Source organism: Lagopus muta, chromosome 24, assembly GCF_023343835.1.
Source record: "Lagopus muta isolate bLagMut1 chromosome 24, bLagMut1 primary, whole genome shotgun sequence".
Taxonomy (NCBI): domain Eukaryota; kingdom Metazoa; phylum Chordata; class Aves; order Galliformes; family Phasianidae; genus Lagopus; species Lagopus muta.
This window is the reverse complement of record NC_064456.1, coordinates 2170724-2190288: the sequence shown is the minus strand read 5'-3', so window position 1 is coordinate 2190288 and position 19565 is coordinate 2170724. Positions and strand designations below refer to the sequence as shown.

The following is a 19565-nucleotide window of genomic DNA, read 5'->3' as shown; positions in this document are numbered from 1 at the left end:
GCCTGTGGCTCAGCTGGAGCCAGGGAGCAAAGCATCAGCTGAACGGGAAAGACTTTAAGCAACCAGATCAGCAGTGGTGCTGGTTGGCAGTTGTTCTGATTCTATTTCAAGTGCACATCTGTTTTGGAAAGCGATTTTTCTGCTGCCTTTGGTGCTGCTCCTCGAGTGGTTTCTTCAGGTTAACCTGGGCTCTGTGCAGATCAGCACAGTGATGTCTGCGGTATTTTTCATACTCCTGCAGCTCTGACTCTTCTGCCTGGGGCAGATTGAGGAGACAACCACATCAGCTCACTCTGCAAGTGGATCCTCTCTTGTTTTCCTGTGATTTAGAAGAAACATCAGTGGTACAAATGATACGAAGTCAGCAGATGACGTTTTCAGTTACTCTTTCCAGAACAGAATTGCATTGGATACACGTGTCTAGTGCCAAGCCAAGAGGCAAAGTTATGTCATAGCAAACATCTGCGTGCTTCCTTCCTTGGAGATTCATTCAGGTTGGAGACAGCAATGGCCTTGCACTGCTTTGGTGCTCTGGTTAGAGTTGGGAGAGAGTAGCTTCTCAGTCTTTCTTACTTCAGAAAAATAATACCTTCTACTAAGAGTATCTTAATGCCATTGTGTTTAAAAAATAAGATGCTGGTATGTAATGCAAGTACATAAATAGCCAAAGTTTTCAGTAATTGTTCAGTGTTACTAAATTTGCTTTTATTTAACCTTCCAAGGTAACATATTAGGAAGACCTTCAGCGTGTTGGGAGAAAAAAACACAAAGTCTGGTCAACTTAATCCATGTCCATATGCAGTTCTTTGAACACATTTCAGGTTTGGCTGCGGTTCGGAGGGCGAAGTTGTGAGATGCAAAACGTGTTTTGGAGGAAGTGCACTGTAATGACTTCAAAGTGACTCGTGCTGCTTTTACAGAGCGGCGTATTGGCAGTTTTTATTCAAACATAATGAAGGTCTTTCCTGAGGAATCAGGTGACTTTTCTATTGCTTCAATTTTTGTGCAAAAAAAAATAATAAAAAAAAATCCATGTATTGCAATTTTTTTTTTTTTAAATAGGGTGGGAATAGTTAAAGAAAACTATTTTATGTAAGAACTGACAGAGAGATTTGCTTTGTATAATGCAAGCTGGCTTTAAAAAAGCATTGTAGCAAATTATTCAAGTCAATCATATGTTAATAGTTATGTGCAACCAGACATGCAAAACAATTGTATTTTTTTAAATAAATATTTTTAACAAAGTTCCTGATCTTTTGGCTGTTTGTTTTTTTCTTTCAGTGGAGGAAACTGAAAGTTACAGCTGTGGGGCAGCGTGCTCCGTGCTAATGACTGTGCTAATGAGTTGATCAGACCTTCAGCTAACCTGTCTTGTTCACAGAGGCAGAGGATCCCACACTTGAATGGCTGCTGGTGGCAGCTTTGCAGTGCCAGCCTCTCTTTGGGCCAGCTCAGCTACCTGCACCTCCTGCTGAAGATCTTTTGGTGAGTGGCTGCTTTCTTCATGCAGTGATAAAGGCAAGGTGGGAGTTGGAGTTGCAAAGCATGCCTTAACCAAAAGCACTGCTCTGAAAATAGCAGTTAGCTAGGTGTCACCCATCTGCAAAGCCACACTCAGGTACTTATTTTTGTTAATTAGCTGCCAGCACTTGGTACGATGTCTTTCGAAACGAATGTGCTCAGTTTATTGTTCCATGCTCGTTTCCTCTACAGCAATGGAGAGAATGCTCTCATAGGGGGAGGAGCTTTAGTAATGACAGGTTTTTGGGTTTTGGTTTTTTTTCCTACCACGGGGTTTTGTAGTTCACCCCTTATTTTTCATCCCAGCTCTGTCGAGGAGAGTAACAGTGACATCCTGTGGCTCTAGAGAAGAATTACTGCTCTGGGTGCCAACGAGAAGGGCTCCTGAAGCACAGCCGTGTGTTAAAGGCAGGTCAGCAAGACTTCCCTTCAGAGAGGCTTTCTGCAGAAGGTCGTGATGGAAGGTAAGAGCTGCTGCTTGCAAAAACAGCAATTCTAAGGAAGGTTTAACAGCTGTTAGATTCAGTCTAAATGTGAGAGCAGAACTGTTGGAGGTAGCAGATTATCCTGGCCCCAGAGGGCTTCAGTTATCCGAGTCCAGTCAAGCTGAGAATCTAGCAATCAATAAATCACCTTTAATTAAACACAGCTTTATATACACACGTACATATGTACATCCACATACAGCAGTTAAAGCAAAAAGTACATGTCCAATCACTCACTGAAGAAACAGATGCATGTAGCTTTACATTCTCCTAAAGCCAGTCCTTTCTTCATCGCTTGTAATAGGCCATGCATGGGGGTATAAGAGTACCTTACAGAAGGCACCTTTTATAGTAAGTATTGCACAGATTAAGCAGCTGGAGTCTGGCTCCCAAATATCTCTGTTTAAGCTTCAACTAGAAGCTAGAAATAAAACTGCCCTAAAAAACACTGCAACTGTAGCAGCTAAAATAACGACTTAAAGCAAAACAAACCATCACAACTCATTCTTGACTCGTTAAAAAACAAACAAACAAACAAAAAAGCTAAGGATTTTAATAATCAAGAGGCCCCAGCATGCTGAATAAGACACTGTCTTAGTGAATGGGTCTGGTACTGTGTATGATACAAGAATCAACTGTGCAAATATAGATAGATCCTGCTACCACTGTGCACTTGGTGGGTTCTACCAATGGCATAATTTTTTCTGGAAGTATTCCTGGTGATTGCATATACTCCCGTGTTGCACCAAGAAGGAATTAAAAGCCAGTATTGTGCTGTAGGTTTTTAAGGCTTCCTGTTCTTTACAGACCAGAAGAAAAACCTGTCGAGTTCAATGACTTAAGCCAGGAGATGGTCAAAGTCCTACATCTGGAACAGACCTTCTTTGTTCCCACCCTCCGTTCTGGATTTGTGTGAAAGCTCATTTGCAGGTTGTTCAACATCATCCCTGCCCTATTCATAGCCTTTTGGGTGTAGGGTCATTCTGATGTTTGCAGTCTTTTTGGTCCATTGTGGCACAGGCAACTTGTGCTGAGCTTGCTGTGTTGTTCGAGGCTGTTTTCTTGATTCTGACTTACCCAATCTAGTGTGCTTTTGATTGTAGGAAACTTGTATGATTTAGTCATTAAGTGCAAAATCATCCTTAATAGTACTGCTTAATTGTGTGCTGTTTTATTGCTTTTCCAGGGCTTGGCTACTTCTTCAGCGCTGATACTGTCCGGTGTCATCCATTACTGCTGGCTTGTCAGGTGAGGCAGCATCCATATCTGCAAAATGGACATGAGGAAATTGCCAGTTCTATCATCCATCCCAACCCACTTATTTTGCTTTGCTGATCGTGGAAAAAAGGCCTCAATTTCCAGTAGCCTGGGGAAGTTATTTGCCTGTCATGCAGCCCTCCTTTTGTAAAAGGTGCTTAAGGAAGGAATGCAGTGCATGTAGAGTGATAAACAGGTAAGAGAAATCTGGACATCTCCCTTTGGATGGCAGCTGTTCCCTGGCTAAAACCCAGGGAGCAACTGTCTGTGTGCAGTCTGTCCTAGCAAGGCTTGCTCCTGCTAGCTATGCAGTAGCACAGTGGTGCTAGCACAGCTAAGATCCTATTTGGTTTGTGATATCCACAGATTGTTCCTTTTTTTTCCTTGCTCCTCCAAAAGCAAAGAAAGCAAACCCTGAGCTGTGGCTGCCAAGGCTTTGTGGGCAAGTCAGAGCAGGAAGAGGGGACAGGAAGCAGCAGTAAAGTAAACATTTCCTTTCATTTTGCTGAAGTGCTGCACCCTGGTTATGCGTTGATGCATAATGCCATTCTTCCTCTCATTATAAAGCAGGGCTGAGTGCTGGTGCTTTCTTACCTGTTGAGGGCTTGGGGTACATCCTGTGGAAAAACAAGAGGAAAGCATAGAAGGTAAAGGCCAAGCCTCCAAAGATCATCCCGCAGACGAGGAAACTGTAGCTGCCCTGATCGTGTATAATCTGCAATTGGAGAGAAGAGAAAAAGCAGCAGAGGTGTCATCACAGCATTTCAATACCTAATTGGCATTTGGTGAGAGCTTCACTTTTTGATAGCTCAAGCTCTTGGAGCAGCTGTCCAAAACCTGGACTAAGATTTCTAGTGAAGTTCAGGCAGGTTTTGGCACTCCTCATCTTCTCCCTTTGCCCACACTTACCGATCCCACCAGCAGCTGTAGTACCATCTCTCCAATTCCAGCTCCTGTCACTAACACAGTTGTGGCACAGCCTGAAAAGAAACAGCACAAGTGATGATAGTGACAGCCAGCAGGACCAGCCTGTAGCCACTTTAAATTGCAGAGAAATGCTCAGTGGAAGTTTCCATCCAACGGTGAGACTGACTCGTGGGAGTAAGAGAATGAAAACATGAATACAAAAAACATCTGTTCTGTCACTTGTCCCCATCAGCAGAAGTGCTGTTGCTTCTTGCTGAAAAGATTTTCATTCTTCTGTATCACTGAGGTTGGCAGTGACCTCCTATAGGAGCTGGCCAAGGGATTTTCTGTTCGCTGATAACCTGGGTGATGCTTTCAGCACTGACATTCTTGTCTGAGAGCCCTGAAGCTGCAGGAAACTAAGCAGCAGTCTGGATCCCTGCCTGTGGAAGTTATTAGTGCAGCAAATCTGGGATTTGTGCAGTCAGCTTTTCCAACTACAAGCTCAAATGAAGATGGTATTCAAAACCAGACCTTTCTTCTAATCCTCCTAAGCATCCCTAAAGCAGGAGGGGGGACCTGCTGGGTGTCATTGTACCTGAGCTCTAGGCTTGAACACCTGCCTGCTTTCAGATTGTGCCAGGTGTGCCCAGATCCCCACTCACCTTTGTACTGCAGGATGTCCTCAGTGTAAGCCAGCATGCTGGGGAAAGTGCTGCTGAGAAACAGACCCAGAGATGCTGTCCCCACAAACAAGAAGACAACGCTGGAGGAGAAGATCAGGAGCAGGAGGAAGGTTATCAGGACTCCAATCTGTAAGCAACAAGCACAGAGTCAGCAGGAGGGCAAATGAATTAAAATGAAGTGAATATTATGGAGGCAGCAGTCTCAGTCGTTAACAAGTCTTACTCAACAGGCTGAAGAGTTCAGTTGCTCCATAACTTCTCACACCCCACCTCTCACAAGAAGAGTAAAGCCAAAGTGCCAAAGGCATTAAACCAAACCTGCCCTCACTTCTGTCGTTCTGCAGTATGCAATAACAGCAAGAACATCTCAGCTGTGCTGGTAACCGTGGCACAGGGAGGCAGCAGAGGGAGCTCTTCTATACCAACTTAAGGTATCTTAAATATTCAAGCCCTGGTGATGGGCATTGGCATATACACAGGAGCAATTTGGATTTGCTGTAATGATGGAATGACTGCCACGAGCTGCTCTGTCTGACTACATGCAGCAGTACCAACAAGCAAGCACTGCATGAAATGTGTGTTTTTGGCCTTGGGTGATGTTATTGCCTTTAAAAGGAAGTGAGGAGGCTTCCGTTAAGAGTTGGAGGCTCCTCCCTTCTCTCTCCAAATATGAGCAGCTGCTAAAATGTCTCATCCTCAGGTTTTAGAGAGCAGTCAAACAGCTCAGAAAGGGATAAAGCCTGTCGAGGTGATGCTTATGCCACATACCTGATCTAGAGCTGATGGGGCTGAGCCTTCCCTGCTCCCATGTCACTACACTAGTGACTGCATTCTGAAACAGGAGGTTATTGTACTCATTTTAAAAATAAGGGCAAAGCACTTCACTGTAGCTGTTGGTATATAGATTTAGTTGACGAGGTGACCAGCAATAAGGTGCCAAGCAGGCTTCCTCATCTGTCAGCAACAGATATTAGCATAGGACTAATATCAGAAGGTCTGTCACCACCCTGTTTTGTTTATTAACAGTAAAACCTGCCATCAGAATAACTTCTGGTTTAAGTAAATTGTAGATTAACTGCCATCTCTTCATGATGGGGAAGTGGGACCAGTTCCCTCCCTGCTGTCTGTCATGTCCTTCTGTGCATCTCTCATATATCCTCTCAGGCTTCCATTTCCTTCCTTCAGGTGAATACATTTTATTAATTTAAGCAAGCAAATATAACACTGATTTATTTGACAACCAGTAATGTCTAAGCAGAGGACTTTCAAGCTAGCTGCCTTCCTTTCCCCACGGCTGACACAGACATTGATTTCCCTGTGGATGCCAGAGAAGATGATGTGAAAATAAATGAAGTTGGCAGATGGTTTACTAGCTGCTTTCAGAAACCTCAAGCTCAGAAAAGCAGTACAACCACGCTGCAGGTGTTAGCTACCTCCTGCATGTCACTCACAATCACATAGGGATGGTGGTGCAGCTCACCCCAATGGTGTGCTTTGTCACAGTGCCTGCTGCAAAGCTACCCCAGGTATGGCATCAGAACAGGACAGCAAGCAGGAGGAAGGTAGGAACAGCCTTACCACATTGATGAAGACCATGGTCGCTGGCTTCATTCGGTAGGACACGGGGATGGAGATGAGCCTGCCCAGTGTGATGAATCCCCAGAAGAGGCTGGGCAGGTAACCAGCCACCTTGTGCACTACAGAGAGAGGCTCTTCCACGGCGTAGCTGTAAATGAAGCCCGAGTATTCTCCCTGTGGGGAAGGCAGAGCAGCACATCACGGTGATGCGATGATCTCCAGGCCTTTGCAACGTTAACTTCAACCTGTCCTTCAATATTGACAATACAGCATAGCAGGAGAGTCTGCCTACGGATTTGCTACTGGTCCTCAGTGAACCTTATTCCCAAGAGTTTGCAGCTGGAGGCAGAAGTAGAACACAGGACTGAGACACTCCTAAAAGGGCACCGCTGAGCAGCTGCACTAGGTAGGATGCGTGCTAAGCTCTTACCCATAGAGATGCTCTCTTCCCCTAGGACTGTCTTGGAATTGCATACTCTGAGCACATCTCACAGTAAGAACTCAGAGTAAATCATCCTTGAAGATGGAAGCCCTGGAGAGGTTCTGTCTCTGACAGCTGCTCAATGTAACCCCGCTCATCTTCCTGGATCCTGTTTAAGGCCTTAGTGAGACTCAGCAGTATTTTACCAGGAGTAGACTGAGACAAACCTGCTTGAAGGAGCAGCAGCCAAAGGAGCCTTCCTCATCTGGAGGAGAACTATGAGCCCCCTGTGACTGCCCTGCTGGGGGATGTGCTGTCAGACCACTACAGAGAGACTGCATGCATGCTTTCCTCTTGGATACTGTGGACCCGTCAAGCAAAGAACTTCTGTTTCTTATGACATAAAGCTGTTTTTACACCCTGGCTAAAGCGAGGAGAGAATTCCACTGCCTGCAAGGACACCATCACAACTCCAGCTCTACCCTGGCTAGGAGAGCAGCAGTAACCATCTAGCTGCAACAACACAGCGCCTAGCAGAAGGTACACAACCCTCCCAAGAAGCAGGGAACACATCAGCCAGAGCCATCAGCTTTTAATGAGCTACCTTGGGAACCCCACTGCTGCACAGACCGTCAGGTCCAGCCCACTGCACACAGGGGACACGTGGGTGTCTCTGGGTATGGGCTGTTGCAAGTGATGGGGAAGGAAGAAAGCCATATAGCTTCGCTCAGACAAGATCCTTCTATCGACTGAACTCACCACAATCCCATCAGTCATGAAGAGAACAAGAGCCCCAGTGATGTGGACTGCGAAGTAGGTGTAAGAAGCCCCTCTGAAGTTTTTGCTTTGGCAGCAGCTAAATAAGTCATCATGACCTGGTGAAAAACAATGCAAAGCAAACTTAGCTGGAACGTCCCCCTGGGGCTGGGTAGTTGCCAGCCCACATTGGGGATTTGTTTTGTGCTCAGCTGCAGGACAGACATTCATAGGGACTGTGAGCAACGTGCAGTGCTGCTAACCTCTGCCAGCACAATGTCTTTTATTTTTTATCTTTAACCTACCTAAACCTTCACAAGGGATACAGCTATGCTCATAGGCTGACTGCCCGCAGACTGGGATCCCAGCTCTCCAGGATATTTGCTCCTTAGCTCGCAAAAGCTGCTTTTGCTTCCATTCCCATTTAGGAGCTCCAATTGCTGCTCCCGTTCTTAAAAGAAATAAACCCATTCAGCCACAGCACTCATCCTCAGAGCTCCTCACACATGGTACAAGCACACCAGAGTCCTGCCCAGGGCAGCTCACATTTCTCAGCTAAAAGGTGCTGAACCAAACAAGCCAACTCTGGGAAAGAGGGTGATAAACACACAGGCTGCTGTCACCTCCTCTGACAACCACTGAGAACACCAGTCTGTCCAAAGCAGCTGGGACTCAGCACCCTGGTGTGCCCACCCGTCCCATCCTCAGGCTCACACCACGCTGGTGGCTGTTCCTGCACTGCCAACGAGGAAATTCTCACCTCTTCTATAGGGAAATGAGGGATTTTGCCAGCACAGAAACGGCTGTCACAAATCGCAGTAGTCAGCCATGCAGCCGTCCTGCTTCTCTAAGCATTGCTCTCAAATGTGTGTAAGAAAAGGGTGGAGATGAGAAGAACGTGGATTGTATGAAAAGGGGCAGCTGGGTTCAGGAAAGAAACACTCCATGTCTCAGCTTAGGGGAGTGCTGGTAGACGAACACAACCTTATTAGACACCAGAGAACCCACACCTTCAGGTGCATTCCTTGCAGCACCTCAGCACTCCAGCTGCCTCCACTTCCTTCCAGCATTCCCTAAAATTGTATTGTTGGGGTGAAGCTGCCACACCTGCAACAGTGCTCCTCTCACAACTGAAGATGCGATTGCTTCAGAGATTCACTGTTCAGCTGGAGGATTCACTTGGATAACGTTTCTCCTGGGCAGTAGAGAATAATGTGATGTTGCCCACCAAGCGGGCTGTAGTCACCAGTTCAAACTAATGCTGGTGTTTAACTTTGTCCCAAACAGGAGCACTGTCCTTACACCTCTCAGATTCATACCAGTCAGCATTCTGCAGCAATCATTGCTTTCACATGGAGCAGACAGAGGAGCCAGCTCTAAACCTGACTGAAAACCAGAAGGAAATAGAGAGGCAGAACTTTCACTTGTGTCTACACGACCTGGTAGCGCGGGTTTAATTTCAGGGCAGCTCACAGGAGAGCAGCTTGGAATCCCTGCAGCCCCATCAGATCTGAGGGCAATTGGGCACCAAACTGATGGGATCATTCGGGCACTTTTGGATTACATTCACGTTTATGTTTTGGAAAGTTTTCTCCTTAGACAATAGCAATTAAGCTCACTTGTTAACCACCATGGAGACATTCAGAAAGAAGGCTCTTTCTCGCTCGGCTCACCCCCTGTTCCCCAGAACCATAAGCGAGGTGCCTGCAGCTCACCTCCTGCAGCGTGGGCTCTGTGCACAGAGGCAGACTGGTCATCCTTCTCCACAGGACGTGCTTCCATTGCCAGTTCATCTGCTGACAGCAGTGGGTGGCTGCTGCTGCTGAAGCACGGCACCATGCGCTCCTTGTAGAGCAGGAAGAACACGGCGATGGGCACCGGCAGCTGAGGAGGAGCAGAGAGGGGCAGGTAAGGGCAATGCAGAGCTCACACAAACTGCAGTTCCTCATTCACAAGGGCCTTTCGGGAAGCCCAACCCATCCCTGCTAAGCACATCCCTCAGTGCCACATCTCTGCGTTCCTTGGACGCCTCCAGGAGTCACCATCCAACTCCATCAATGCACGTCTGCCTCTACCCAAGGAATAATAAAACAGGTTTTGCCCATGGAGAGCAGAAAGGCATGAATGAGAGTCCTTTGGCTGGAACTGTGAGGAACAAGCCAGCTGTTCCAAGACCTGCTTTGCCCATCTCCAGCCATTAGCAGGGGTTGCTCAGCATCTCATGAGATGAGCTCCTGGTTCCCAGGCCAACGGCTGCAGCCAGACAGCTGCAAACAGCCCCTATGCTGCAGGACCTGGGACGCAAGCACCCTCTAATCCACAGCTGCGTGACATCCACACCCCATGGTCAGCACTGCATGGGCTGTGCCAGCGTTCAGTGTCCCCATGTAGGGACAAAACATGGGGCCAGTGAGCTCAGACCTGCCTGTAGGACACCCTGCATGCACCCCGATTTGGTGGTGCCTGCAAACCCAGAGGGACTGCTCTTTTTTAGGGGAATGAAAATAGAGGGAAGTAAATGAAAAGCTGGGTCTGCCCCTGAGCAGCCTCCTCCTCCCTGCAACTGAGTGGTGTTTACTCTGCAACAAATGGGGAGAAAGCCAGGAAATCCTAAGTGACAGCTCACTCTCCAGCCGCCCAGCTCTTGTTTTCTCCATGTCTGTGAGCAAGTGTGAGCTCGGGCTCCAATTTCCTGCTTTTTGTTGGCTTGTGGCATTATTTAAATGTATGGAGAATTCCCCCCACACCCGCCTCTCTTGCCTGAATTTCATTTATGAGGACTTCATTGTTCTGGGAACAATGGGAATAGGAACAGTGAGTTCGGTCCCATGGAAGAAAAATGCATTTGCTTGATAGTTCTAATCCTTCCGGAGGTCAGGACCAGATTTTATTCTTCTAAATTGCAAATTTTGCAAAATAAAGAAACGTCACAACAACAACAACAAAAAACGAACCAGAGGGACTGGCCATAGAGATAACAGCTGCAGGCACTTCAGGAGCACTCAGCACCTGCATGGAGGGGATCCTCAGTTCCCAATGGAACTGTGCACGCATCCCATCTGCAAAGCAAGCTGCTCCCTTTCCCTATATCCAGATGATATCTCAAAGCTGGTGGTGCCTCGAGTGCACAAGAGCCCAGACCCTACGCGACGTAGGTTGGTCACCGATGGCTCTCAGCTCTGGTTCTCTCTGGCAGGAGATTCCCAAAAGCTGTGACTCTGTGGCACAGCCTGACCATAAACCCAGGCTGTGCACAGGGACAGGGTGTCCTGGGAAGCACTTTGCTCATTACACGGGCAGGTGGAGAAGAGCAAACAGAGCTGAGTGCCAACACGCTGCCTGGGCACACATCACTGGGACGGCCCACACTGCAGGCACAGCTGCCCCATCCCAGCCCTTCCACTGCCAGCAGGTGCTCCAGCTCCATGCACTGAGCCAAAGGGGACATCGCCTCCACCCCTTGCAGGTCTTAACCATCAGAAGCTCCATGATTTGTTGCGTTGTGCAGCTCAGTGTGGTGCACCTCCAGCATCCCAGTTTCTCATTGCAGATCCCAGCGTCGCTCCCTGTGATGCTCCCAGCACCCACCCCAGCACAGCGCTCCCCCAGGACAGACAACCATCCAGACAAGCACGGCCCTACAGAGGAACGTTGCCCCAATTTCCAGCCCCTTTGGATGAGGACATTTCCGTTCTGTGGGAAACTGAATTTTAAAGTGTAGTTTTTGTTCCAAATCTGGATGAAAAGCCCCAAATTTTCCTCCCAGCCAAATTTTTTTCATTCCGAGAGCCGTCCAAGCACTTCATCTGATAACTACAGCAAAAACATTTTGCTTCAATAGCACCACAACGGAGTCAGCTTCACACTCTGCACCGATGCCAAAGTCAAATTGAGACATTTCGACTTGAAACAAAGCAAGGAATGGAAATGAATCATTGCAGCCATCAGGATACACACAACACTGTGAAAACGGGTGTGGAGCTGTGGTTTGGCCATTTAAAAAATAATAACAACACAGTTGCTGGTCCTGGTTTCCATTCCTACAGCTCGCTCATCCCAGCCACTTCCCTGGGGTGTCAGCCCTGAATGCTGTGTCCTTTCCATGCTGCACACGCTCACATTCAAAATAGATATTAAATGCTCAAAAACTCAATTATCTTGCTGAAGATACTGGCAAAGTAGGCAATGCCCTGGTGTAATTAAAAGCACATTTCCCACGGCATGCACAGTGTCAGAGGTAACTAAAACTGCTGCTGGGCAGGGAGCATCCTTCCGTGCACTGCACAGAGTCACTGCCCAGCAGTTCTGCTGTCTGTTTCTCTCTCATCAGCAGCTGCCATGCACACAGCCCTGCTGGGCGCTTTGGTTCGGCTTCTCATCTGTCCTCACACCTCCTTTATCACTGCCAATGACGCCCCAAACGCCCAGATCCCATCCACTTACATTGATGAGGGCCATGATCCAGAAGGCATAGGAGACGCGTGTGACCACCATGCCCTTCATGGGCAGGTCGTAGTGGGACAGGTTGCCCGGGTGGTGCGGCACCAGGGACTTGCGGATGTGAGGCAAGTTGGTGGAAGCGTTGGCCGTGCCATTGGACAGGATGCAGTTGGTGTCAGAGAGGAAGGGGTCGGCTATCAGGGGGCTCAGCAAGGCTCCGAAGCCCACGAAGAAATGCAGAGCCTGTGGGATGAGGCAGGGATGGGGTGATGGAGGAAGAGGAGGAAGCGCAGCTGGGGGGTCATGGGCTGTGTGCTCACCTGCAGGAAGATGGCAGAGTCCTTCTGGTAGATCTTCACCAGCTGCATGTTGGAGATGGTGTCGATGCAGCCCATGGCCAGGCCTGCCACAGCCATGACCACAGCCAGCACCACCACATTGTGGCACAGTGGGATGATGGCAAAGACCAGGGAGATGGCCAGGGATGAGGCAAAGAGCGCTAACAGCGACTGAGCCAACCTGGGGCAGGAAGGGGAAAGAAAAAAGAGTTATCTCCGTGAGAGCCACATCTGCACCACAGCACTACATTGTGTTCTCAGCCCTAGGCCAGCTGGTGGCACAGCTATCAGCAGGATGTGTCCATGGGCTGTGTCTCGTGCTATCTCTGCTCCAGCACGTGCTCTTCTGATGCTGCAATTGGGATGCTGAGCCACTTGCTCCCTTCTGTGCATCCTCATCCAGCCACCACCACCCCACAGCACGGCCATCTCCTGCCTCAAAGACGCGTCTCCTTTCAGCCAGCTTTCGAGGAGAAGAGGAATCTTCTCTAGAAACCCATTCTGCACATTCCAGGGCAGAAGAGGGAGGAGGACCTCCCTTTGTTACCTGCGCGGATCTGCATTCTCCCTCCATGCCCTTGCGCTGTGCTCTGCACGGGCAGCATCTGCATCCTGCAGAACAGAGCCCAGGTTGGCACCGCACAGCGCCTGAGCTGCCAAGTGGGAAGGCAGGAAGGAAGGAAGGAAACGGGGAGCAGACAGCCGAGAGCTGGAATCACTGAGGCCAGCAGAAAGATGGGACTTCAGAGTCACAGCAGTGAGTAAATAGCAGAGGCACCTCCCAGCCTGCGAGGATCCCGGGGCAATGACCAACAGCTCAGAGAAATGAGGTGTAATTAGCAGCTGGGGGAACGCATGGGTATAGGACCAGCAAGCAGAACAACCAAAGAGGCAGAAGTGATGGGCAGCAGGACGGCCCAGCCCCAGGCACACCACTGTGCTTCTGCACAGCCCTCCTTCATCCCAAACCCACAGCAACGTGACCTCCCACATCCTGCCTGTGGCTTCAGCTGTGCTCCAGCAGCACGGGGAGGAACAGCACAAGGACGGCTGCCCCTTATCAGGCAGTGACAAGAGGTGCTCATAGCCTCCATCCTGCAGGAGCCCATGGTTTGCAGAGCCCTAAATGCTGACCTCCCTCTGATGGCACCCAGTGATCCCAGATGTGGTTTTGCAGTGAGGGAGTGAGGTGCATGTGGGGAAAGCAGTGAGCACATGGGAGGGAAGCAGCCTTGAGCCTGCAGGGAGGCTGGGAGTGATGGAGCAACATGCACTGAGACATCCCTGAGACACCTCTTCTCTCCTGCAGGCCCAGCACTGCCGGTGCCACACTCATTACTGGAGTTAAATATTAATTGCAAATAATGGGATGTCCTTATGAAGCACTGAATGGCTCGCTTTGATGTTCCCAAAGTGCAGAAACTGCCTGCAGCCATAAGACATTCATCACACACTCACACCCTGAGACAGTGGTACACAGCCTGGGGGCATTCAGCTTTTGGGGGTACTGAGGGGTCATCCTTTCCTCCAGCACAGCACCCAGATGCTCTCGAGGGTGCTGCTCAGCCCCTCACAGCAGCTGGGGGTGTTTGCAGAGACAAACCCTTGGGAAGCATCCTGAAAGGAGACACCTCAGGACTTCAGAGTGGCTCTGAACCCCACATCCTGATGGTGTGAAACTGATGTGCCCCTCCGAAGGGCACCCAGATGCAGCGTCATGATGCAGCACCCACCACCTCCCCAGCCCTGTGTCCCCAGCAGAGCTCCCTGCCTGCAGCCACCTCCTGTCCCAGGCACTCAGGTGTGAAAGGAGCCCAGTAGCATCACAAAAGCTCCTTTGATTTTCAGCACCAATCGTGAAAATGATCCCTTCTGCTTTTTTTGGAGCACTCGGCACATCTGGCTCCATCACAACCCAAGAAGGAATCCACATCTGACACCCAGAGGTCCAGGCTGACTTCCATAAGACGCAGGGCTGTGCTGTGTCAATGGCAGCAAACTCACCTTCTCCCCCCCACGCACAGTAACATAACCCCCAGCTCATTGCTCCTGTAGCACCCTCCAACATGAAGGATGGTTTTCCAGACCTCAGGAAGCATATTCTACATCCCTCAAGTCAAGAAGACGAATGACAATCAGGTTAATCCCACTCTGCAAAAGCAGTAATTAAAAACCCAGAGCCCTAAGAGGATGAGGGGAGGGCTGGGGGGCTGCCATCTCACACCTCTCCTGCTCCAGCTGTGCTGTGCCTTTGGGCAGAGCCTGTGCAGGGCTCCAGCACAGGGCAGCTCCCCACCCCCCAAACCCTCTGCTCTCCTATTAAGCCAATAGATGAGCTCAGGCTGTTCTGACACCAAGAGCAAAATCAAAAATGCAGGAGGACGCAAAGATGCAGCTTCGGGATGGGGAAAAAGCAAACAGGGCACAAGCACTTGGTGCTTGTGTCACTGCGGTGCTTCTGTCACAAGTGCACATGGCACAGCAGCAAGGAGGGAGCACAGCTTCACAAGGCAAGCACAACATCCAGCCAAATGGAAAAGTGAGGAATGCAAGAGGGGATGCAGGTGCATGGAGCCCACACCTGGATTTTGCACTGCTTCAGGATGGGGCCACCTGAGGGCTCAGCTCCCACTGCGAATCCCAAGTCCAGGAGGCGTTTTGAGCCCCAGACCCCATCCCCACTCACGCAAGGGAATGATTTCACAGCACCACATGAAAAGTTGAATTCTGAGCCAGAGCTGCAACTACAGCTCAGCAAAACCCCAAGCACGAGTTTGCAGAGAGCAGAGCACGTTGTGAGCACTGCAGCAGCGGGGGCTGCTCTGCCATCCCACCAGCAAAGCAGCTGCTGGGCACTGAGCACTGCAAGCACCAGCTGTGTTTTTTTTTTGCTGAGAAAATTTCTTCTTTGAAAGCTAGCAGGAATTTTAGAGTTCATCCTGGCAACCAAAACGGACACTGAGTTGCAGAGGGATTTGGGCCATCGTTATGCTCTGAACTCGCAGTGCTCCAGGACTTCAGCCCCACGTTCAGCAGCTTCTCCGGGGGGTGAGGAGCGCTGGCACAGCTCACGAAGTGGGACAACATCTGTCGGTGCCCCAGTGCCACCTTCACCAACCAACACTTCCCACTCAGTTCCCTTCTCAATTCATGAGACAAGAGTTTAACTGAAGCGTTTCCAAACGGGTGCCTTACAGAAGTGAAGCACTTATGCAAGATTCCTTTAGGTGCCTGTTAAATATATATGTGTGACGTATGGAGATGCACATGGAGGTGCATTACGCCACTGCCCAAACAATTACCAACAATGTAAATAATCAGCTGATTTGCCCTACAGCACGGCTGTCCATCACACCTCAAACGCAGATGGCGACCCTTAGGGCTGAGCCTTGGGCGTTATTTGCTCTAAAGACACTTCGGAGGGTGGGATCGGGGTGGGCTGCCCCAGCGACCCCTGCAGGTTCCCGGGTATCACCTCCCGAGCCCGGGGTTCTCAGACCGGGTCAACGCAACGCCCTCGATCCACGATTTGGAAAACATCCTCTAGGAAGTTCTCACTTCAACTTCGCCGTCCCCGTCCCGAGCTGCGGGGTTCGCGTCTTTCCGTGCGGGTGGGAGCGGAGCCGCCCCGCAGCCCCATCCCTCCGTCCCGCATCTCCGCGCCCATCTCAGCCCCACGGACCCGAAGGGGCAGCGCTGTTCCTCCACCCCCCAGAGCAGAGCGGCCCTTACGTCCTCTTGAAGACCCCTCCGAGGCAGCTGCCGAGCAGGAGGCAGAACTGCTGCGAGAAGAACACCCAGGTGATCTGCGAGAGCGAGCTCTGCGTCTGGCAACGGAGGTCCAGCAGCGTGGGCCCCAGAAAGGCGATGCAGAGGCCGAAGCTAAAGAAGACGCTCCAGTAGGTGAGGGTGGGCTGCAGGTTCCTCCGGAACCGAGCCGATACCCGCTCGTCCCACCACATCCTGGGCGGCGGCGCGGGGCGGCCCGCGGAGATGCGGCTCCCGCACCGCCCGGCCCCGCTCCCAGCCCGGCCCCGCCGCCGCCCCGCTCCCCGCTCCCCGCTCCTCCTCTCCGGGCTGTGGCTCCGAAGCCCGCCGGCCGCTGACTCCGCCTCCGGGACCGGGGACCGCCGCCGCCTCCCGGGGCCGGGCGGAGCCTTCCTCCGGCGGGCGGTGCGGTACGGAACCCACGAAGCCCACCCGGAGCCCCCCGAGACTTCAGCGCATCCCCGTGGGGGGGAAAGAACCGTCCGAACCGCCACCTCCAGCATCACCTCGAGGTGGGGTGGAGCAGCATCTCACCCAGAAAGGGGCGGGCAGCTCCCACTGCTCGCTCCGAGCTTCACTGCTCAGACTGCATCCAACACAACAGCGAAGCAGCAGCTGAACCCCTCGCTCTGCTGCCTGAGCGCCGTAAATAAAGACAACCGCTCCAGACAAATGCAATTAAAGGTGCCTGCGCCCCTCCTGTGGATAAGAAGGGTGAGATGGGCTGTGGGAGTGTGTGCATTTTGGAGCTGGAGCGGCTGATGCTTACGCAAAAGGTCTCCTCTAGAGGCTGAGATTATAAATATTTCACCTACTTTAGGGAAGGACTGCAATTTTTAGATTGCTCTTTCCAGGCAAAGCAGAATCGCTGGAGCTGAGCTGTGGGTAGAGCTGCTCCAGTGCCAGAACCCCACAGCTGTTACCACCCTGTGACCCACATTTCAGGAATGTTGCTCTGGGTCACAGGTGCTCATTTCCACCTGGACATAGCTTAATGTTTAGCTAATCCAAATTGCATCCTAGTCCCAGTTCTGCCACCTCCATGGCATCTGCAGGTGACCTCCCAGGGTAAGGAGGGCAGCCACTGAGCGTGGGCAGCACCACAGAGCAGGTGGGGGATGGAGCCCTGATTTCATCTCTGGGTGCTCAGCAGCAACCAAGCAGCCACAGAGCAGCTCAGCTGCCAGAGGTGGAGAAATGCTGTTAAGTGGTTCACCAGTGGGAAAACTGAAGGCTCACTGGGCATGGGGCTGGAGGGGTCTATGTGGAACTGCTCAGTATGGAATAAGATATTTAAAGTATCCCCTCAAGTTCAGTAGGAGGGCTTGGGAGTATTCTGGTTTTACAGCACCTGAAATGACCACATCCCTCCTGCTGGCAGCAACCACTCTGATATGGAGAGCTCTGTTTTCTTGCTTCCAGGTGGCAAGCAAGAAGGTGATCCTGTTATGGATGGTCAGACCCAGCATCTTCAGCAAAGATCGATTCCAGGGTACCAGATGGGCAGGAGACCCATGGTCTGCTCCTGCCTTCATTGCTGGCTCACCGTAACCCAACAGCATCGGCTCTTTGGGCTTTGTGTTGTGACAGAGCTCAGCAGTTCCCACACCTGGGCAAAGCCATTGCACCCCAACCCCATGGCAGCACAACCCCATGGCAGCCCCCAGCCCTGCTTTGCAGAGCAATGCCATACAGGCCGGTTCCAGGAATAACAACCCATTCCATCAGGGCTAACACAAACCATGCAAGATCTGCTTGCAAATAAAAAATGCAGCGTGGGTGGGTTTGTCAGCACAAGAACGCACAGATCTTTCCACAGATCCACAGAGGGAGCTCATAAAAATGCAAGCTGTGGGGCTCTGAGTGTGTGCGACCAGAATTAGCTTTGTGAAGAGGCATTTTGGGCTGTTTTCCAAACTGAAGCCAATGTTGTGCTTGCAATGAATTAAAAACCCTCCTCTCTGCAAAGTGCAGAGTGAATGAGTGAACCGCCGAGCAGCAGCGTCTCCAAGCTGGTGCTGCTCAAAGGGATGCGAGCAGGGTTTGAGGAATGCTTTTTGCTCACACATTCTTCCCAATTTTTCCCATCAAATCACCTGGTTCTGTTTGGCCAGTGGAGTAATTGCTTCTTTGCTTTGGTCTGTTCTGCTTTGGTGTGATTGCTCCCTAAGGAAGGTTTTGCTCATGTTAGCTGTTGTGTTGGTATTACTTCTATTCTACACCCTGGAAGTGTTCAAGGCCAGCTTGGACGGGGCCCTGGTATTAAATGTGGAGGTTGATGGCCCTGCCTGTGGCAGCAGGGTTGGAGATTCATGATCCTTGGGTCCCTTCCCAACCCATTCTGTGATTCTGTTAGGATGCTCTGGGATGAAGCATTGCAGGGACAACGCGAGGAGGTGCTCAGACCAGAGGAGGTGCTCAGCCCATGCACAGCACAGCCAGCAGTGCCAGCACAGTGCAAGGCAGAGCAGCTGGCACTGCTGTGAGGTCAGGCACACTGCAGAGCTCTTGGTGCAGTGCAGACACGTGTCAAGGAGGAGGAAGCGCTCCGTGTTTTCCTACCAACTGAAATCACCCCACACACCCAGTCCAGTCGGGCTGGGATCAACAGGGCTTCCTCCTGCACTGTGCCAACACAGCACAGAGCCCTTCTGGGTCACACCTGGGAATGCTGAGAGCCCCAAAAGAGCCGTGGTGCAGCCGGAGAGGGCTCACACACAGCTGCAGGGCACGAGGATGCCCTATGGGATGAGCTGGTGCCATCCGGGTGCATCCGGCTGTGGTGTGCCTATGGGTGGAGGATGTGGCTGAGGCTGCTTGGCTGCATTCCCCAGTGCTATGGGATGAGGGAGGAGCAAACCCTGTGCTGCCCGGCCCCGCTGTGACTCAGGCAGATGGGTGCTGCTGTAGGGGCAGCCCAGGGACCGCAGCCCCGAAGTTCCCCCATTTCAGGCCCTTCCCACATCTCCCCAGTGGCTGTAGGGCCACAGAGCAGTGATACCTACAGGGGATTGCCACGCTGAATAGCCCCAATCCCAGGGACTTTCAGGTGCCAAAGCACTGGGGAACAGCACTCCCTCATCCATGCCCTGGCATCGCCCTTGAGTCACTTTGCAGCCTTGGGCCGGGCACAGTTGAGCTCTTTTATCGGCCTGATTAACTTATGGCAATATTTGTTCAGGGCTTTAGGATCCACGTAAGGGACTGCAGGAACACGTTCCCATTGTGCTCCAGCCCCTCCAGCGCTGGGTTTTGGCCTTCTTAAAGGTCACAGGGAAGGAAACTCACTCTGGGTCAACACAGAGCCTTCTCCTCCCAAACAGAAGAGAGCAAAATCACATCGCATCCAAACACCCTACAGGCAACACAGCTCATTGCCCAGCTTTGGCTGTGGAGCGCTCACAGCACG

General features: G+C 51.0%; 1 protein-coding gene across 1 annotated transcript; it reads right to left on the bottom strand.

Moving 5' to 3' along the window:
• Window positions 1-3202: 3202 nt before the first annotated feature.
• On the bottom strand, window positions 3203-16676 carry MFSD4A (major facilitator superfamily domain containing 4A). The gene is made up of 10 exons (XM_048925827.1): window positions 16121-16676; window positions 12371-12569; window positions 12054-12293; window positions 9326-9494; window positions 7614-7729; window positions 6434-6607; window positions 4835-4982; window positions 4173-4243; window positions 3858-3978; window positions 3203-3272 (listed from the first exon to the last, which is right to left on the bottom strand). Exons 1-10 carry the CDS (start codon window positions 16657-16659, stop codon window positions 3208-3210), a joined length of 1842 nt encoding a protein of 613 aa, XP_048781784.1. The 5' UTR covers window positions 16660-16676; the 3' UTR covers window positions 3203-3207.
• Between the last annotated feature and the right edge of the window lie 2889 nt (window positions 16677-19565).